Source organism: Ambystoma mexicanum, chromosome 2p (genome assembly GCF_040938575.1).
Source record: "Ambystoma mexicanum isolate Mex_15411 chromosome 2p, UKY_AmexF1_1, whole genome shotgun sequence".
Taxonomy (NCBI): domain Eukaryota; kingdom Metazoa; phylum Chordata; class Amphibia; order Caudata; family Ambystomatidae; genus Ambystoma; species Ambystoma mexicanum.
The window spans coordinates 2242218-2261253 of record NC_090923.1 but is presented as its reverse complement, the minus strand read 5'-3'; the positions used below and the strand labels follow the sequence as shown (position 1 = coordinate 2261253).

The window sequence follows — 19036 nt, the reverse complement described above, 5'->3', positions numbered from 1 at the left end:
TCCTGGTTTCTTTCTTTAGTGACATGATTTTAGTTTTCTGTGTGTTTATTTCCAAATGGTTGATTGTCATGTATTCTTTTAGTTTTTGTATTGTGATCTGTAGTCCTCTGGGTGTTTTCGCCAGTAGCACTCTGTCATCAGCGTAGAGGATGCAAGGTATCGGAGTGTTGTTTATTCTTGGCGGATTTATTTGTGGTGTATATATATACTGGTTTCGAGGTCTGCTATGTAAAGATGGAAAAGTGTGGCAGCTAATGGGCAACCTTGTTTCAAACCGTTGCATGTTCTGATTTTTTCTGTTAGTGTACCGTCTCTCGATAGTCTGATCCTTATAGTGGTGTTTTCGTATAGGAGTCTGATGGGTTCAATAATGTCAGTTGGGCATGTCCATGCATTCAGCTTCTTCCATAGGGTGTCTCTATTCACGGAATCAAAGGCCAGTCGCAAATCTACGAAAGCGGCATAAGTGAGTGTCTGTTCTTATGGCTTTGTGTTTCAATATGTTTAGTATGTACAGGTTGATGTTGGTGCCCATCGTTTTCACGAACCCGGCATATTTCTGTTCTTTTGTTGCCCATTTGTCCAGTTGACTTAGTAGTAGTTTGGCAAATATCCTCCCCATGGGATCAAGTAAGGCTAGAGGTCTATAGTTTTGTGGTACTTTTGTAGATCCATGCTTGAATATGGGTATTATTGTTGCTTCCTTCCATGTATTTGGGATTAATTTGGTGCTCTGCATGATCCCAAATATGGACTCGCATATTTTTCCCCAGATTTCTGGGTTCTGTTTGATTACCATATTTGACAGCCCGTCCGGACCTGGGGCTCTAGAGACATTAAGGGAACTAATTGCCTTTTGTATATCTTCCGGATCCCGTTCCCATTGCCATGTTACGTTTTTGGTTCTGTCGGTTTTTTCTTTTGACGTCTTGTTTCCGTATATCCCTGTGAAGTAGGTCGTCCATCTTGCCTCGGATACGTCAGTTACCATTGAAGTTTGTATTTGAGTTTGGTCGTGTAATAGTGTAATAGTGCCCATAGTTGTCTCGTGTTCCGCTTTTTTAGTGTCTGTAGCATCTTCTCCACGTCCTCTTGCATAATTAAGGCTTTGTTATTCTTTGTCCAGTTTCTATATCGTTGTTTAGCTGCTTTGATTTGTTTAATTTTTTCAGGCAGATTTTGATTCATTATTATTTTTATTCTTGTTCGCAATTCCTTTTATTTTGTTATTATTTTGTCATTGTACACGTGAATATGTTTATTTGTTGTTTGTCTTCCTTTGGAATTGTTATGGCATCTGTACGGTAGAAGTAACCATCCATAATTTTTTTTTTTTTTTTGAGTCGTCTAATGTTGAATTGTTCATTTTGTTTGGCAAGTCTTTTATCATTTTTTGTCCAATTCTTAGTCTATTTCTGCCGTTTTTTACTTCAATTTCTATTGGTTCCATTTTTTTTGTTACCCATGGTCTCTATGTTCCATGTTCTTTTCATTATGTAATGATCGCTCGTTTCCGTTTTGATGTTTTGCCAGATGCTCAATTCATCGTATATACCTTTTGTCATGTATATATAAATCGATTGTGGCTGTGGAGATGCCTCTTGCCCAGATTTCCATCATTTTTCCAGTTGATGCATCGATGCTATCCGTTCTTCTCAAGTTCCTGCATGTTATTTCTTTGTTCCAGCTTTTGGCTCGGGGCGTCAGATGGATTTCATCTAGTTCTTCTCCTTTTTTGTTGAACATATGGATGTTTAAATCGCCGCATATTATAAATTCTATCTCTTTGTATTTTTCTTTGGCGTAGTCTATTGCTGATAGAACATTGTCTATGAATTTCTCATCTGTTATGCTTACCAGGTTCCAGTACAGGTTTATTAGTGGCCATATCTGGTCATTTCTCTGGTACTTATTTAGTGATTCTGTCTCTTGTTTTTTTGTTGTAGATTTTAGTATTGTTATTTGCATCCATGGATTTATGTTTTTATATTCTATTATGTCTAACTTTATCCCGTTTTTGATTATCGTTAGAAGTCCAGATGATGGGCGACCCTTTTTCTTCTGAATTGCTGGGTTCATTATTACGGTATAGCCGTCGCATATAGGTTGTTCAGTCATCCAGGATTCCTGTATGCAAATTATGTCTGCAGTTTTGAGGATTGGGTTTGTCCTACTGAATAGGTGGCTGTGTCCCCGAGAGTTCCATGAACATATGGTGATGTTATTAGAGTTCTTTTCTTTTGATTGTTATCTTCTTTGGTTAAAGGTTTCTTCGGTTTCCATATTTGGATCCTCTTTTTGCCTCCATATTCCGTATTTTTGGTACAGCTCGTACCGGTTTTGGTGATCTTTGTTATCTTTTGGATGCGCCTTATGGATTTGTTTTGTGTTCTCATGTTCAAATCGTTGGCCTTCATAGCCATCTTCCTTTGCATATATGCTTTCATTGTGATCAGACTGTCTACTGCTTAGTACTGCCGTGTTTTTTTCCTTTCTTAAGCTTGGTATTTCTTCAATCAGCGTTAGCTCAAAGCCTAGTTGTTCAAAGATTGATTTGTTGTCTATCATTCTGTTCATTGTTTTCCATGTGGTGAAACTGATCTTCACTTGATCCAGTATTATCTCATCGAAGAATTCTACTGTGCATATGTCTTTCGTTGTTATATCTTTCATGTTTGGGATTGCTTGTATCAGTCTTAGGACGTTTGTACGGTTCATTATCAAATTGTCATTTTTCATTACTATTCTTTTTAATTTATTTTCTTGTCATTTCTTTTTTGTTTGATTGTTTTGTGGGTCGAGAAAGGTTGGTAGCTTTATTACATTTCCCATTTGCTCATGGCATACTTCATTCTTATCTTTGTTATTTCCGTGTCTCCATGTTGGTAATGGTTTATCATTCAGATCTGATATTGGGTCTTCTTCGTCTTCCCAATCTGCCTTTGATATCTCGTTGAGGGTTATTTCTGGAGTTTTCTTGGTTTCTGTCTTCATATTGTTGATCTTCTTCATATTGGTCCAGGGTGATCATGGAGGCCTCTGATTTCAATGTGTGCTTCTTCTGATTGTTCAGTCATGTCTTCCGTATATGTCGATAGATTATCTCTTCTATTTCTGGATCGTAATCGTTGCAGTCTGGAGTTTGGGGCGTTTCTTTGATTTTGTTATTTTCCAGTTTGTTCTGTGTTGGTGATTTTTTGCTGGTCAGTTGTTTACTGTTCTCGTTTATCTGTTGGTCCTTTGCGGGAATTGTTAAGTTTCTTAAAAAGGCCCAGGAACCTCTTTGTTTTCTTTTTTTCGGGGTTATTCCCTTTTTGGCTGCTTCTCCATTTGCTGGTATCTTATTTCCCTTGGAGAAGATCTCATACGTTTCTGAGCTTTTTGTTTTGGGTTTGATTTTCTTATCTGTTGGTCCCATATCGTCATCCTTTTCTCCGTCTGTTGATTTGTTTATCATAACTTCGATGATAGGCTCTTCACTTAGGTTGATTAAGTTTGTTTCGTTTTGGTGGCATTGCTTTTTCCTTCTTGCTTTTCGAGTATCTTTGGTAATTCGGTTTCTTCTACCTTTTCTCGTTGCTGTATTGGCTTCGTTGGTCTAATCAGTGTTGAAGGGTGCATCAATGTAGACTTTTCTTTATTTATTGTTGTCATCATTGTAATTAAAGCGCGAGTCAAGTCTGTTTTTTCGGCTCTGTCGCTGCATGCTATGTCGAATAGTCTTGTTTGCCATAGGTGGCTGTTTTGACCTTCTAGTTCAAGCCTCTCTATTATTCTGTTCACACACTGTTCAAGATAGCTTTGTTTCGTGTGAATGAATGCAATGAGAGTCATTTGATCTTTTATTGACTCTACTAAAGATTCTTGTAGCTTCATGTATGGCAATAGTGATTGTGTTGTTATTAACGTGTTTTGCAAATCTAGCATCGATGTTGGTATAGAGGCTAACTCTTGCATCTGCATTTATTGTCTACTGGTTCCTGTTTCTGTCTTGGTTCCGCTTCAGATTCACTCCGCCATTCTTTTACATTTTGCTCGGTTTTTTCTCTATCCTTGTTTTTTTGTTCATTCTGGGGTTGTTCGCTTTCTGTTTGGTACTTTTGGGTTGTGATGTCTGTAGCAGTTTCCCCCCCCCCCCCCCAACGTTGGTGTGTTTCCAAATACTTTTCTTCTTTCATGGTCCCTCATGTGGTTTTCAATCTCTGTTATATCTAGAGACAGTCTCGCTGTTTTAGGGTTTGTCTGTCCATTTTTCCTTGTCTCTAGTAGTTGTGAGTGTCTGCGACTTTCGTATAAGGATTGCCATTTTTTTGCGCTTTCGCTGGCTTTTCTTGCTGGGTTAAGGTTCTTTCTTTCTTTTTCGTCCTTATCTTCTCGAGAGGCAGATCGTTTTTGCTCGCTCTCTCTTTTGTTTCTCTCCTCTTCTTTCCACGACTGCGTTTTTTTCCCTTGGGCAAATTTCGGGATGTTTTTTGTATCTTCAGTTATTACTTCTTTCAGCGTGGGGTTTTCTTTTTCAGTGGTAGTCCTTACGCCTTCGCTTCTAGATCTTGTCTCTTCTAATTGTTTTGGATCGGTAGGGGGCTGTATGCTTATTTGCTCTTCAGTCGCAGCGCTTTTCATTGTTGGGCTTGGGTCGCCGTTGAGGATTCTCTCGCCTTCGCTTCTATACACGGCCAAGAGGCAATTCTCTGGTGTTTCCCTGGTGTTTTTTCCATTTTCAATACTCGTTTGAGCGCCTTGTTATTAATGTCTTGGGGACTTTTGTTTATATTTTTTCTGTGTGAATTGATGGATGCGGATTGTGGTTCTGGGGTCTCCATTATTTTTCCTCGCAGTTTCATATGCGGAGGGGTTGATTCTGCGTTTTTTCCTCGCTTTAAAGAGCGTGTCATTGAGGGGGTATGACTTTGTTGTTTCGGGTCTATTGGTCTCCCTGATGTTGCTGGGTATATCTCTTTCCTTTGTTTCAGGTACTTCGGTGTGTTCACTTGCAAAGTGCAGGTTGCACTGTGTTCTTTGGACTAGCTGTGATGCCGAGTGGGCTGGTCGTCGCCCTTCTCAGAATTGTGTTTCACCATACATTAGCTTGGTGGAGTGGATCAAAGGCTCCTCGCCCGCAGTCTCCACTCGTTTCCGTTTCCCTTTTAATTTTTTAAAATTTTTGAAAAAAATGTTTTGTATTTTCTTTGCAAGGTTCTCAATTGTTGGTAGGTTTCTATTCACAAGCTGATGCAATGTCACGCTATTGTCCGTTGGTCTTAGGACTATGTCATTTGGCGCAGCTTGGTTCTGATCAAAGCATCTGAGATCTTGTGCTTGTGTCAAAGCCACCTGACAGCTACTACCCAGCCCTTTAACCTCTGCCTAACAGCTGCACAACATCCGTTGGGCTTTTCTCCGCCGGGCTTAACGCTGCGAGGGTGGATGTCTCAGCGTAATAAAGGATTCAAAAATCACGTGATGCGTCACGTGTGGTGCGCAAGCCCCGCCTCCTCCAGGAAGCAGCACGATCACACGAGTACCAGCAAGAGCCACTCTCACGACTCGCAATGCTGGAATTAATAGGATAAAATCGTTCCCCCTCCCACACATCCTGTCTACCCCAGACTCAGTGGTGCCCAAAGGAGAGCTTCTGTGCAGAACCCCGCCAAAAGGACGAACAAAGGATCCCCGACTCGGGTTAGGATTTCAGAGAAAGACACAAGAAAGAAATATTAACAAAGATCTGGCAATAAAAACCTACTGGAGTAAAGTTAATATTAAAATAAACCAGCGGTATGTTCGAGCCTCGAACAATGGGAAAATCCCATAGGGAAATATTTACGGTCGAATATTTACGGTAGTAACCACTGCCACCAGCCAGAAACTTTGGAGAAAGGGACTGGACGGTACCCCTTCGAAAATGAACACTAGGGAAAAACTATAAACCCTTTCCAGTACTTCCATAGTAAGATGGTTTGTACTGGTTTTGTTCATAATTATTGACTAGTAAAGTCAATGGGGACTTAACATGCCCTGGAAGACAGTAGTCAGTCCCAGGGTATGGTGTCTATGTTTGGGGGTCGCTACGACACCCCTGTGGTACGGCACGGAGGGTGCTGTGGAACACAAATGTAAAAAGATTATACCTATGAGGGTGAGAAAAAACCCCATAGACCATAAGCACACAAGATGGCCTAAAACACACACTAGCAAACTAAGAGTGGGAAAAAAGGGTCTCACTCTTAGCAGGAGAAAATAAAAACCCTTCAAATCCGGCAAAGCTGCTGGGGGACTCTATAGGTAAGGGAAATTAGCCTTGGAAGAGAATTCTCCCTAACAGTCACCGGTCCATTTGTGCCAATTTCAGCATCGACACCAAGCCACGGGAAATCTTCAAAGGCAACGACTAAAGAGAAGAAACCAACGATGCTCCCTCTGTATCCGAAACCTCAGGGATTCCCTACCCATACACCGAGACTCGCTTCTGAGCTACAAACAACCTTAAATGTTTTCATTGTTTCCATTCACTCCTCCCTCACATGACATCCTCTGGGCTCTGGAACCCTTCTCCCTGTGCGATGCAACCACCCCTGCACTTGTCTCTTAGCTCCTGACCTTTTTGATCAGCCCCTTTAGGAGCTTTGTGTCAGCACATGCTGTTATGACCCCATTAGATTTACACACAGAAATGTGTATGCCTGAGGCTCTGTCTGCACAAACAGTACCTATGGACATTTGCTTATGCAAACCATCTACTATTGCTGTGCCCACACATGTTGCATTCAAGTATGCTGGGTCTCCACACGCTCTAGCTACAATCGCTGCTAGATGTGCAGGCTGTCATTATGAGGACCGCTCTCTGAAAGCTGCCATGCCAGGGCACACACCACATCACAGACTGGATCCCCACAGGCAAGTCTTCAATTTGTTGACCCTTCACCCATGGCTCGTGGGCCAATGTGAAATCTTGGATAACCAGTGGCAAGATTCTGCCTCAGACCTTGAACTTCTGTCTAACTAGGTGACAGATCCTGGGGTTATCTGGACTCAGTGTCAGGATGCCGCTGGAATCTCCACCAAACTCCCAGCATCTGCTCACTAAACAAACTGGCGTTAAACTTCACAAGAAAATGTCAAAGTGATGTAGAGGGTGAGGTAAGTTACAGAAGTGCATAATTAAAGGAGGGGGGTTGCTCACACTGTGCTATTCTTCACATTTTTATATTCGCCACACAGCAACAAAAAACACATTTTCTAGCACATAATCACATCATCATACGTATTAGGAGTAGAATCCCGTCACGAGTGCTTCAGATTATTCAAATGGAGAGGGGATTCAGAGCCATATTACAAGAGGTGATTGTTCTGTGGTGTAACTTTACCCAAAGAGACCAATGCTTGGTGGATTTCCTTCATCACGTTCCGATAAAGCTCCTTCTGCCACTCCTGTAGAAGCTTCCACTCCTCTTCAGAGAAATAGGCGGAGGCATCGTGGAAGGAAACCTGGGCCGAAAACAGAATCAACAGTTCCTCTGAAACGCAGCATATGTATAGATCAGACTGACTCTTAAGGTGTCCCGCCCCCTTGCTTACTTATTTCACTATATTATTTTTTACCTAGCGCCTTTATCCAAAGCGCTTTACACAAGCAACAGCGAGCAGTAAATATTACAATGAAGAATTCAACATGAAACATAAAAATGACCAGCTTAGATGAAAGACGATCCAAAAATATCCTCAAGAGTTACGAGTCTGAAAAATTAATTGGAAGAATCTTTAACTAATAACATCTCGATGCATATTTTTTAAATTAAGGAACAAATAAATAACCAATAGGTAAAGAATTGTGGGGCAAAAGGTTGAAAATAATGAAACTGGGAAGCAACACAGTGTGGATGGTGAGAAGAAGGATGAGACTGGGAAGCAGCACAGTGTGGATGGTGAGAAGAAGGATGAGACTGGGAAGCAGCACAGTGTGGATGGTGAGAAGAAGGAGGAGACTGGGAAGCAGCACAGTGTGGATGGTGAGAAGAAGGATGAGACTGGGAAGCAGCACAGTGTGGATGGTGAGAAGAAGGAGGAGACTGGGAAGCAGCACAGTGTGGATGGTGAGAAGAAGGATGAGACTGGGAAGCAGCACAGTGTGGATGGTGAGAAGAAGGATGAGACTGGGAAACAGCACAGTGTGGATGGTGAGAAGAAGGATGAGAATGGGATGCAGCACAGTGTGGATGGTGAGAAGAAGGATGATACTGGGAAGCAGCACAGTGTGGATGGTGAGAAGAAGGATGAGACTGGGAAGCAGCACAGTGTGGATGGTGAGAAGAAGGAGGAGACTGGGAAGCAGCACAGTGTGGATGGTGAGAAGAAGGAGGAGACTGGGAAGCAGCACAGTGTGGATGGTGAGAAGAAGGATGAGACTGGGAAGCAGCACAGTGTGGATGGTGAGAAGAAGGAGGAGACTGGGAAGCAGCACAGTGTGGATGGTGAGAAGAAGGATGAGACTGGGAAGCAGCACAGTGTGGATGGTGAGAAGAAGGAGGAGACTGGGAAGCAGCACAGTGTGGATGGTGAGAAGAAGGATGAGACTGGGAAGCAGCACAGTGTGGATGGTGAGAAGAAGGAGGAGACTGGGAAGCAGCACAGTGTGGATGGTGAGAAGAAGGATGAGACTGGGAAGCAGCACAGTGTGGATGGTGAGAAGAAGGATGAGACTGGGAAGCAGCACAGTGTGGATGGTGAGAAGAAGGATGAGACTGGGAAGCAGCACAGTGTGGATGGTGAGAAGAAGGAGGAGACTGGGAAGCAGCACAGTGTGGATGGTGAGAAGAAAAATGATACTGGGAAGCAGCACGGTGTGGATGTTGAGAAGAAGGATGAGACTGGGAAACAGCACAGTGTGGATGGTGAGAAGAAGGATGAGACTGGGAAGCAGCACAGTGTGGATGGTGAGAAGAAGGAGGAGACTGGGAAGCAGCACAGTGTGGATGGTGAGAAGAAGGAGGAGACTGGGAAGCAGCAAAGTGTGGATGATGAGAAGAAAGATGAAACTGGGAAGCAGCACAGTGTGGATGATGAGAAGAAAGCTGAGACTGGGAAGCAGCAAAGTGTGGATGGTGAGAAGAAAGATGAGACTGGGAAGCAGCACAGTGTGGATGATGAGAAGAAAGCTGAGACTGGGAAGCAGCAAAGTGTGGATGGTGAGAAGAAAGAGGAGACTGGGAAACAGCACAGTGTGGATGATGAGAAGAAAGATGAGACTGGGAAGCAGCACAGTGTGGATGGTGAGAAGAAGGAGGAGACTGGGAAGCAGCACAGTGTGGATGGTGAGAAGAAGGATGAGACTGGGAAGCAGCACAGTGTGGATGGTGAGGATAAAGATGAGACTGGGAAGCAGCACAGTGTGGATGGTGAGGATAAAGATGAGACTGGGAAGCAGCACAGTGTGGATGGTGAGAAGAAGGATGAGACTGGGAAGCAGCACAGTGTGGATGGTGAGAAGAAGGATGAGACTGGGAAGCAGCACAGTGTGGATGGTGAGAAGAAGGATGAGACTGGGAAGAAGCAAAGTATGGATGGTGAGAAGAAGGATGAGACTGGGAAGACGCAAAGTATGGATGGTGAGAGGAAAGATGAAACTGGGAAGCAGCACAGTGTGGATGTTGAGAAGAAGGAGGAGACTGGGAAGCAGCACAGTGTGGATGGTGAGAGGAAAGATGAAACTGGGAAGCAGCACAGTGTGGATGGTGAGAAGAAGGATGAGACTGGGAAGAAGCAAAGTATGGATGGTGAGAAGAAGGATGAGACTGGGAAGAAGCAAAGTATGGATGGTGAGAGGAAAGATGAAACTGGGAAGCAGCACAGTGTGGATGGTGAGAAGAAGGATGAGACTGGGAAGCAGCACAGTGTGGATGGTGAGAAGAAGGATGAGACTGGGAAGCAGCACAGTGTGGATGGTGAGAAGAAGGAGGAGACTGGGAAGCAGCACAGTGTGGATGTTGAGAAGAAGGATGAGACTGGGAAGCAGCACAGTGTGGATGGTGAGAAGAAGGATGAGACTGGGAAGCAGCACAGTGTGGATGGTGAGAAGAAGGATGAGACTGGGAAGCAGCACAGTGTGGATGGTGAGAAGAAGGATGAGACTGGGAAGCAGCACAGTGTGGATGGTGAGAAGAAGGATGAGACTGGGAAGAAGCAAAGTATGGATGGTGAGAAGAAGGATGAGACTGGGAAGAAGCAAAGTATGGATGGTGAGAGGAAAGATGAAACTGGGAAGCAGCACAGTGTGGATGTTGAGAAGAAGGAGGAGACTGGGAAGCAGCACAGTGTGGATGGTGAGAGGAAAGATGAAACTGGGAAGCAGCACAGTGTGGATGGTGAGAAGAAGGATGAGACTGGGAAGAAGCAAAGTATGGATGGTGAGAAGAAGGATGAGACTGGGAAGAAGCAAAGTATGGATGGTGAGAGGAAAGATGAAACTGGGAAGCAGCACAGTGTGGATGGTGAGAAGAAGGATGAGACTGGGAAGCAGCACAGTGTGGATGGTGAGAAGAAGGATGAGACTGGGAAGCAGCACAGTGTGGATGGTGAGAAGAAGGAGGAGACTGGGAAGCAGCACGGTGTGGATGTTGAGAAGAAGGATAAGACTGGGATGCAGCACAGTGTGGATGGTGAGAAGAAGGATGAGACTGGGAAGCAGCACAGTGTGGATGGTGAGAAGAAGGATGAGACTGGGAAGCAGCACAGTGTGGATGGTGAGAAGAAGGATGAGACTGGGAAGCAGCACAGTGTGGATGATGAGAAGAAGGATAAGACTGGGAAGCAGCACAGTGTGGATGGTGAGAAGAAGGAGGAGACTGGGAAGCAGCACAGTGTGGATGGTGAGAAGATAGATGAGACTGGGAAGCAGCACAGTGTGGATGGTGAGAAGAAGGATGAAACTGGGAAGCAGAGCGACGTAAACAGGAAGGTTGATGCACAGAATTAAGATCAAGGTGAAAATTGAGGGTCAAAACATGAATACGTTTGAAAACAATGCATAAGACTGGGGGTTGAAGCGGCAGGGATGGAAATACAACAGAGCAGAGATAAAAACGAGATGAAGAGTATGAAAAGTTTAGACAGAAAATAAAATAAAACACAGAACAGATGACAGATTGCAGAGAGGGGCAACACAATATAGAGGGGAAAACACTAGTTACGTTTGGACCAAACCAATCCTTACAGCAATTATTCAGCAGTAGAAAAGGTGAAAAGGTGACAAAGCGATCGATTATTGTACAATTGAAAATGGCACACCTGAACTACTCTTGAGATGTGATCATGCTAAGTGAAAGTGGGTTAGAAAATGTTTAAATTATGTGCAGCTTTGTGAAACAGGCATTAATAGGGGAGGGGTACATCACTGAGGAAGATGCTGGAAAGAAAGGGATTCCAGTTATTTGGATATAACTGAAGAAAGGCAGAGGGACCAGACGGCCAGAGCTGATGAGGGTCACCAATAGCGGTAGGAAAGGTAAACGCGCTCCCAGACGAAATGGGCTTCAAATCCTTACTCCATAAAAGAAGGGGACCCAACATTGGGTCATCAGGAACGGCAAACAGAAGGTAAGGTGAGAAACGTGAAAGATCAGAACCAGAAAGGCAAGGAGGCAGAAAGCCACGAGGAAGAAAGGCAAGGAGGCAGAAAGGCAAGGAGGAAGAAAGCCACGAGGAAGAAAGCCACGAGGAAGAAAGCCACGGAAGCAGAAAGGCGCAAGGAGGCAGAAAGGCGCAAGGAGGCAGAAAGGCGCAAGGAGGCAGAAAGGCGCAAGGAGGCAGAAAGGCGCAAGGAGGCAGAAAGGCGCAAGGAGGCAGAAAGGCGCAAGGAGGAAGAAAGGCGCAAGGAGGAAGAAAGCCAAGGAGGAAGAAAGCCAAGGAGGCAGAAAGCCGCGAGGAAGAAAGGCAAGGAGGCAGAAAGCCGCGAGGAAGAAAGGCAAGGAGGCAGAAAGCCGCGAGGAAGAAAGGCAAGGAGGCAGAAAGCCGCGAGGAAGAAAGGCAAGGAGGCAGAAAGCCACGAGGAAGAAAGCCACGGAGTCAGAAAGGCACGAGGCAGAAAGCCGCAAGGAGGCAGAAAGCCGCAAGGAGGCAGAAAGCCGCAAGGAGGCAGAAAGCCGCAAGGAGGCAGAAAGCCGCAAGGAGGCAGAAAGGCACGAGGAAGAAAGGCAGGGAGGGAGAAAGCCACGGAGGAAGAAAGGCAAGGAGGAAGAAAGGCAAGGAGGCAGAAAGGCAAGGAGGCAGAAAGGCAAGGAGGCAGAAAGGCAGGGAGGCAGAGAGGCAGACAGCCGTGAGGAAGAAAGGCAGGGAGGCAGACAGCCGTGAGGAAGAAAGGCAGGGAGGCAGACAGCCGTGAGGAAGAAAGGCAGGGAGGCAGACAGCCGTGAGGAAGAAAGGCAGGGAGGCAGACAGCCGTGAGGAAGAAAGGCAGGGAGGCAGAAAGGCAGGGAGGCAGTAAGGCAGGGAGGCAGAAAGGCAGGGAGGCAGAAAGGCAGGGAGGAAGAAAGGCAAAAAGCCGTGAGGAAGAAAGGCAGTGAGGCAGACAGCCGTGAGGAAGAAAGGCAGAAAGCCGTGAGGCAGAAAGGCAGGGAGGCAGAAAGCCGTGAGGAAGAAAGGCAGTGAGGCAGACAGCCGTGAGGAAGAAAGGCAGAAAGCCGTGAGGCAGAAAGGCAGGGAGGCAGAAAGCCGTGAGGAAGAAAGGCAGGGAGGCAGAATAGAATGATCCACAGGATCAAAAGCGGCACAGAGGTCAAACAAAACCAGACTAGTGGACAGTTTATGATGACAAACATGTAATACTTGCACATCTTTATTCAGTGCATACAGTTTTAAAACAAGTTAAAACCTTACACAATTACTTCCAATACCATGTTTCATAGATTTCATATACCAAGCAAAAGGATTACATCAAGCATCAGAGTTAACATGTAAAAGCATTTTGTTTTTAAACCACCAATTAAAATCAAAGCATTTAAAACCTAATAGAACTCCTTCTTTCCGTTTCAATTGGGCCCTTACTCCACTACGTTGCAAATAATTGGTACAAAGGTTTACTCAGGTGAAACGGGAGCTTGGACCAACATAAGTTCCAAATAACCACCAAATGCGTCTCCGTAACCTTCATTCGTTTTATCAATGCTTTGCGTTCTAGAAGGAGGTGTTGAGTGGTTCCCCAGCGATGCTGCGGTGTCTACACCCATCATCAATGCTTCGCGTTCTAGAAGGAGGTGTCGAGTGGTTCCCCAGCTATGCTGCAGTGTCTATGCCTATCACCAATGCTTGGCATTCTAGAAGGAGGTGTTGAGTGGTTCCCCAGCGATGCTGCGGTGTCCACACCTATCATCAATGCATGGCATTCTAGAAGGATGTGTCGAGTGGTTCCCCAGCGATGCTGCGGTGTCTACACCCATCATCAATGCTTCGCGTTCTAGAAGGAGGTGTCGAGTGGTTCCCCAGCTATGCTGCAGTGTCTATGCCTATCACCAATGCTTGGCATTCTAGAAGGAGGTGTTGAGTGGTTCCCCAGCGATGCTGCGGTGTCCACACCTATCATCAATGCATGGCATTCTAGAAGGATGTGTCGAGTGGTTCCCCAGCGATGCTGCGGTGTCTACACCCATCATCAATGCTTCGCGTTCTAGAAGGAGGTGTCGAGTGGTTCCCCAGCTATGCTGCAGTGTCTATGCCTATCACCAATGCTTGGCATTCTAGAAGGAGGTGTTGAGTGGTTCCCCAGCGATGCTGCGGTGTCCACACCTATCATCAATGCATGGCATTCTAGAAGGATGTGTCGAGTGGTTCCCCAGCGATGCTGCGGTGTCTACACCCATCATCAATGCTTCGCGTTCTAGAAGGAGGTGTCGAGTGGTTCCCCAGCTATGCTGCAGTGTCTAATGCTTGGCATTCTAGAAGGAGGTGTCGAGTGGTTCCCCAGCTATGCTGCGGTGTCTACACCCATCATCAATGCTTCGCGTTCTAGAAGGAGGTGTCGAGCGGTTCCCCAGCGATGCTGCGGTGTCTACACCCATCATCAATGCTTCGCGTTCTAGAAGGAGGTGTCGAGTGGTTCCCCAGCGATGCTGCAGTGTCTACACCCATCATCAATGCTGCGCATTCTAGAAGGTGTCGTCGAGTGGTTCCCCAGCGATGCTGCAGTGTCTACACCCATCATCAATGCTTCGCATTCTAGAAGGAGGTGTCGAGTGGTTCCCCAGCGATGCTGCAGTGTCTACACCCATCATCAATGCTGCGCGTTCTAGAAGGAGGTGTCGAGTGGTTCCCCAGCTATGCTGCAGTCTCTATGCCTATCACCAATGCTTTGCGTTCTAGAAGGAGGTGTCGAGTGGTTCCCCAGCGATGCTGCAGTGTCTACACCCATCATCAATGCTTTGCGTTCTAGAAGGAGGTGTCGAGTGGTTCCCCAGCGATGCTGCAGTGTCTACACCCATCATCAATGCTTCGCATTCTAGAAGGAGGTGTCGAGTGGTTCCCCAGCGATGCTGCAGTGTCTACACCCATCATCAATGCTTCGCGTTCTAGAAGGAGGTGTCGAGTGGTTCCCCAGCTATGCTGCAGTGTCTATGCCTATCACCAATGCTTGGCATTCTAGAAGGAGGTGTTGAGTGGTTCCCCAGCGATGCTGCGGTGTCCACACCTATCATCAATGCATGGCATTCTAGAAGGATGTGTCGAGTGGTTCCCCAGCGATGCTGCGGTGTCTACACCCATCATCAATGCTTCGCGTTCTAGAAGGAGGTGTCGAGTGGTTCCCCAGCTATGCTGCAGTGTCTAATGCTTGGCATTCTAGAAGGAGGTGTCGAGTGGTTCCCCAGCTATGCTGCGGTGTCTACACCCATCATCAATGCTTCGCGTTCTAGAAGGAGGTGTCGAGCGGTTCCCCAGCGATGCTGCGGTGTCTACACCCATCATCAATGCTTCGCGTTCTAGAAGGAGGTGTCGAGTGGTTCCCCAGCGATGCTGCGGTGTCTACACCCATCATCAATGCTTTGCGTTCTAGAAGGAGGTGTCGAGTGGTTCCCCAGCGATGCTGCAGTGTCTACACCCATCATCAATGCTGCGCATTCTAGAAGGTGTCGTCGAGTGGTTCCCCAGCGATGCTGCAGTGTCTACACCCATCATCAATGCTTCGCATTCTAGAAGGAGGTGTCGAGTGGTTCCCCAGCGATGCTGCAGTGTCTACACCCATCATCAATGCTGCGCGTTCTAGAAGGAGGTGTCGAGTGGTTCCCCAGCTATGCTGCAGTCTCTATGCCTATCACCAATGCTTTGCGTTCTAGAAGGAGGTGTCGAGTGGTTCCCCAGTGATGCTGCAGTGTCTACACCCATCATCAATGCTTTGCGTTCTAGAAGGAGGTGTCGAGTGGTTCCCCAGCGATGCTGCAGTGTCTACACCCATCATCAATGCTTGGTGTTCCAGAAGGAGGAGTTGAGTGGTTCCCCAGCTTTGCAGCAGTGTCTACACCTATCAGTCCGTACCTCTTCTTTTTTCCATTCAGCATAATTTAACTTAGTTGGCAGGATGTCCAGTCTGAATCGGAGTAACCTTTAACCCCACCTTCCATGACAGGTATTTACACAGGGACTGCACACAATCCCAATCTTTTTTGGCCCCAACTTAAGTTTTGATTTCCCTCATAAGAACCTACCTTAGCGCAGGTTCTGCACCAGTCCGCTCTCCAGAACTTTTTGTTTGCATCTTCTGGAGAGACAATTTATGAGAGTTCCGGCCAGATCCCGTTCCTCCAGTCTACTACTGTGCAGTCCACCACGTCCGAGCCCCTTTCCTCCAGTCTACTAACTGTGCAGTCCACCACGTCCAGACCCCATTCCTCCGGTCTACTAACTGTGCAGTCCACCACGTCCAGACCCCATTCCTCCAGTCTACTAACTGTGCAGTCCACCACGTCCAGACCCCATTCCTCCAGTCTACTAACTGTGCAGTCCACCACATCCAGACCCTATTCCTCCAGTCTACTAATGGTGCAGTCCACCACGTCCAGATCCCTTTCCTCCAGTCTACTAACGGTGCAGTCCACCACATCCAGACCCCATTCCTCCAGTCTAACTGTGCAGTCCACCGCGTCCAGACCCCATTCCTCCAGTCTACTAACTGTGCAGTCCACCACATCCGAGCCCCTTTCCTCCAGTCTACTAACTGTGCAGTCCACCACGTCCAGACCCCATTCCTCCAGTCTACTAACTGTGCAGTCCACCACGTCCAGACCCCATTCCTCCAGTCTACTAACTGTGCAGTCCACCACGTCCAGATCCCTTTCCTCCAGTCTACTAACTGTTCAGTCCACCGCGTCCAGACCCCATTCCTTCAGTCTACTAACTGTGCAGTCCACCACGTCCAGACCCCATTCCTCCAGTCTACTAACTGTGCAGTCCACCACGTCCAGATCCCTTTCCTCCAGTCTACCTGTGCAGTCCACCGCGTCCAGACCCCATTCCTCCAGTCTACCTGTGCAGTCCACCACATCCAGACCCCATTCCTCCAGTCTACTACCTGTGCAGTCCACCACGTCCAGACCCCATTCCTCCAGTCTACTAACTATGCAGTCCACCACGTCCAGATCCCATTCCTCCAGTATACTAACTGTGCAGTCCACCACGTCCAGACCCCATTCCTCCAGTCTACTAACTGTGCAGGACACCAATATACTTTTTAGAGGGATCTCCCTTTCATTAAAATCCACAAACAGCGTAAAAGAGGGGGTGAAAATTATTTTTCAGATAATATGGGCTTCCAATGACAAGAGGCCAAGCTCATATCTAATGACACTGATTGGAATTGCCATAGGGAGCCTTAGCCCTTTTTTCCAGTTGGCAGAAATCCTCGCCTAAGAGACTATGGTGGATTTCTGCCCCATACGTGAGCATAGGCACACTCTTTCCCTTATAAAACATTAGGAATGGAATGATTGAACATTTTCCAAACCTAAAGTTAACATTTCACATCTGGGAGACTGCCATTGTGGCCTTATTGTAGAAACCCTCCATCAGGAGGTCATAACCCAGATATTTCAAGCGAACTACCTCTACAACCTTTCCCCCTGCCCAAGCACAGAGATTCCCTGCTGCCAGTGTTATTAGTTGGGTTTTCCTGCATGCCCACCTTCGTACAGTCAGGCAGATTTGTGGCGTCAGCACAGGTTACCCAGTGAATGCTGGTTCCCAGAACCTTAGGGGCGACAAGAGACGCCGATTTAAGGTAGGCACCTCAATCCACCAAACATGCATTAAATAAAAAGGCGCCAATTTGCATCCGTGTTAAACTCCACTACTGGTCTTAATTTCAGCCGACAACACTCCCTCACCGTTCATCCTGACCCTAAGGGTAGATTGTTCATGGAGTAGGATCAGTGGGGCTAAGAGGCCCTCTGGCTTCCATAACGTATTCCTATTGACCCTATCAAAAGCTGGGGATAGGTCCACAGAAAGTACATATACTTCCTTGTAGACGCCTTCCCAAGCAAGACGCTGGATGATATAGAACCCAGCCAGCAACATTTGTTCCCACATCTTTCCCAAATCCCAATTGGTTTGGCTTCAGAATGCCCCCATTATTAGCCCAATCTTCAAGGGACGAGAGTAGAGCTGATCCAAAAATCTTTGTGTCAGCGTTCAATCACGCAATAGTTTTCTGGGGCAGCTCTTGCTCCTTTCTCAAAAATAGGAATGATATGAACTCCCTTCCACGAGGTCGGTATTTGTTTCAGGTGTACAACTGACTGAAAATACCCATACAGAACTTCAGCACATAATTCTGGGTGGGCTTTAATCCGCATATTGCATAGTCCATTTGGACCCGGTGCCCTAGAGCAGCTTTGCTTAAGAATCCTGTTGTCAATCAGTGATTCCGAAAGCAGAATAACCCAATCTACCATTTTTAAACTATCCCACTTTGTAAGAGCATCTTTGGGTTGACTGTACAGTTCTGTAACATGTGCAATCCAGTTTTGCTCTGAGATTGGGTTAGATTGTAAAACATATTGGGCCTCATTACGAGTCCGGCGGTAAAACCACCTGGTTACCGCTGGGCTCGTATTACCATTTCGACCCTGGTGTCCCGAGAATTCTGGAGGCGGAATTCGGTAAATCGAATTCCCATTGAGTCCTATGAGACTCAATGGGAATGGGGACCACGGAAACACCGGCACCATGTGGTGATGGTGCCGGTGTTTCCACGTCCGCCTGCAGGCGGGTGGTGTTCAACCCGCCAGGTCAGACCTGGCGGGAAGATCACCTCCCGCCTGCAGGACTCGGGATTGGGCGGTCCGTAATTAACAGTGGCAGCGGGTTTACCGCCACTGTTAATTCCGGACCGCCCGACCTGTAATGAGGCCCATTGCCTTATTTTGCTTTGTTTTAGCAGTTTCCAGTAATTTAGATCCTTCTTCTCAAATTATAGTGTGGATCCGTTTTTCGATATCCCTTTGGTAAAGCATTGCTTTAATTGTATTTCTGTTTTATAATTTGTTCTGCTCTTCGTCATAATGAGGGAAAAGTCTACCTAACCGCTTGCACTTTTTTTACATCTCGTCTGCACTCTCCTTTGACTTGTTGCAACAATGGGTTATAGTCTGTCCTGTTATTTGGGTCTTTTAAGCTTGTCGGCCTAAAGGAATTTTCTATAAAAGTTGGCAAAAAGGATACCAATGAGAACACGACTGTCAATTGAGAATGGTCCCTAGGGTAGCCAATGCAAACCTCATAGGCATGAGCTTTCGTCTCCAAGTCTTCCGAAGCGAAAATGAAATCAATCATAGATGCTTTAGAGCCAATTCCCCAGGTATTTGAGAGACTGTGTACCCGCTTGTTTCTGAGAGATAAATCAGCTAAATTCCAATCATCAAAAAAGACCCTCCATTTCATGCCTTTCGAGTCTTGTGCAATGGGATGTTTTAAATGTCCTTGATAATCAACATAAGAAGAGCAGTCCAAACAATTCACATGAACATCACCCGCTATGATACTACCTTTTGGGATTTTT

At 46.2% G+C, this 19036-nt stretch overlaps 1 protein-coding gene across 3 annotated transcripts in view; it reads right to left on the bottom strand.

Moving 5' to 3' along the window:
- LOC138566124 (zinc finger protein 282-like) overlaps positions 1–19036 on the bottom strand; it is a 200676-nt gene that overhangs the window by 170656 nt on the left and 10984 nt on the right. For all 3 annotated transcript variants that reach the window (XM_069643126.1, XM_069643125.1, XM_069643124.1), the window contains exon 2: positions 7368–7488. In XM_069643126.1, coding sequence (XP_069499227.1) covers positions 7368–7488 — 121 coding nt within the window. The remainder of the gene's footprint in view (positions 1–7367; positions 7489–19036) is intronic.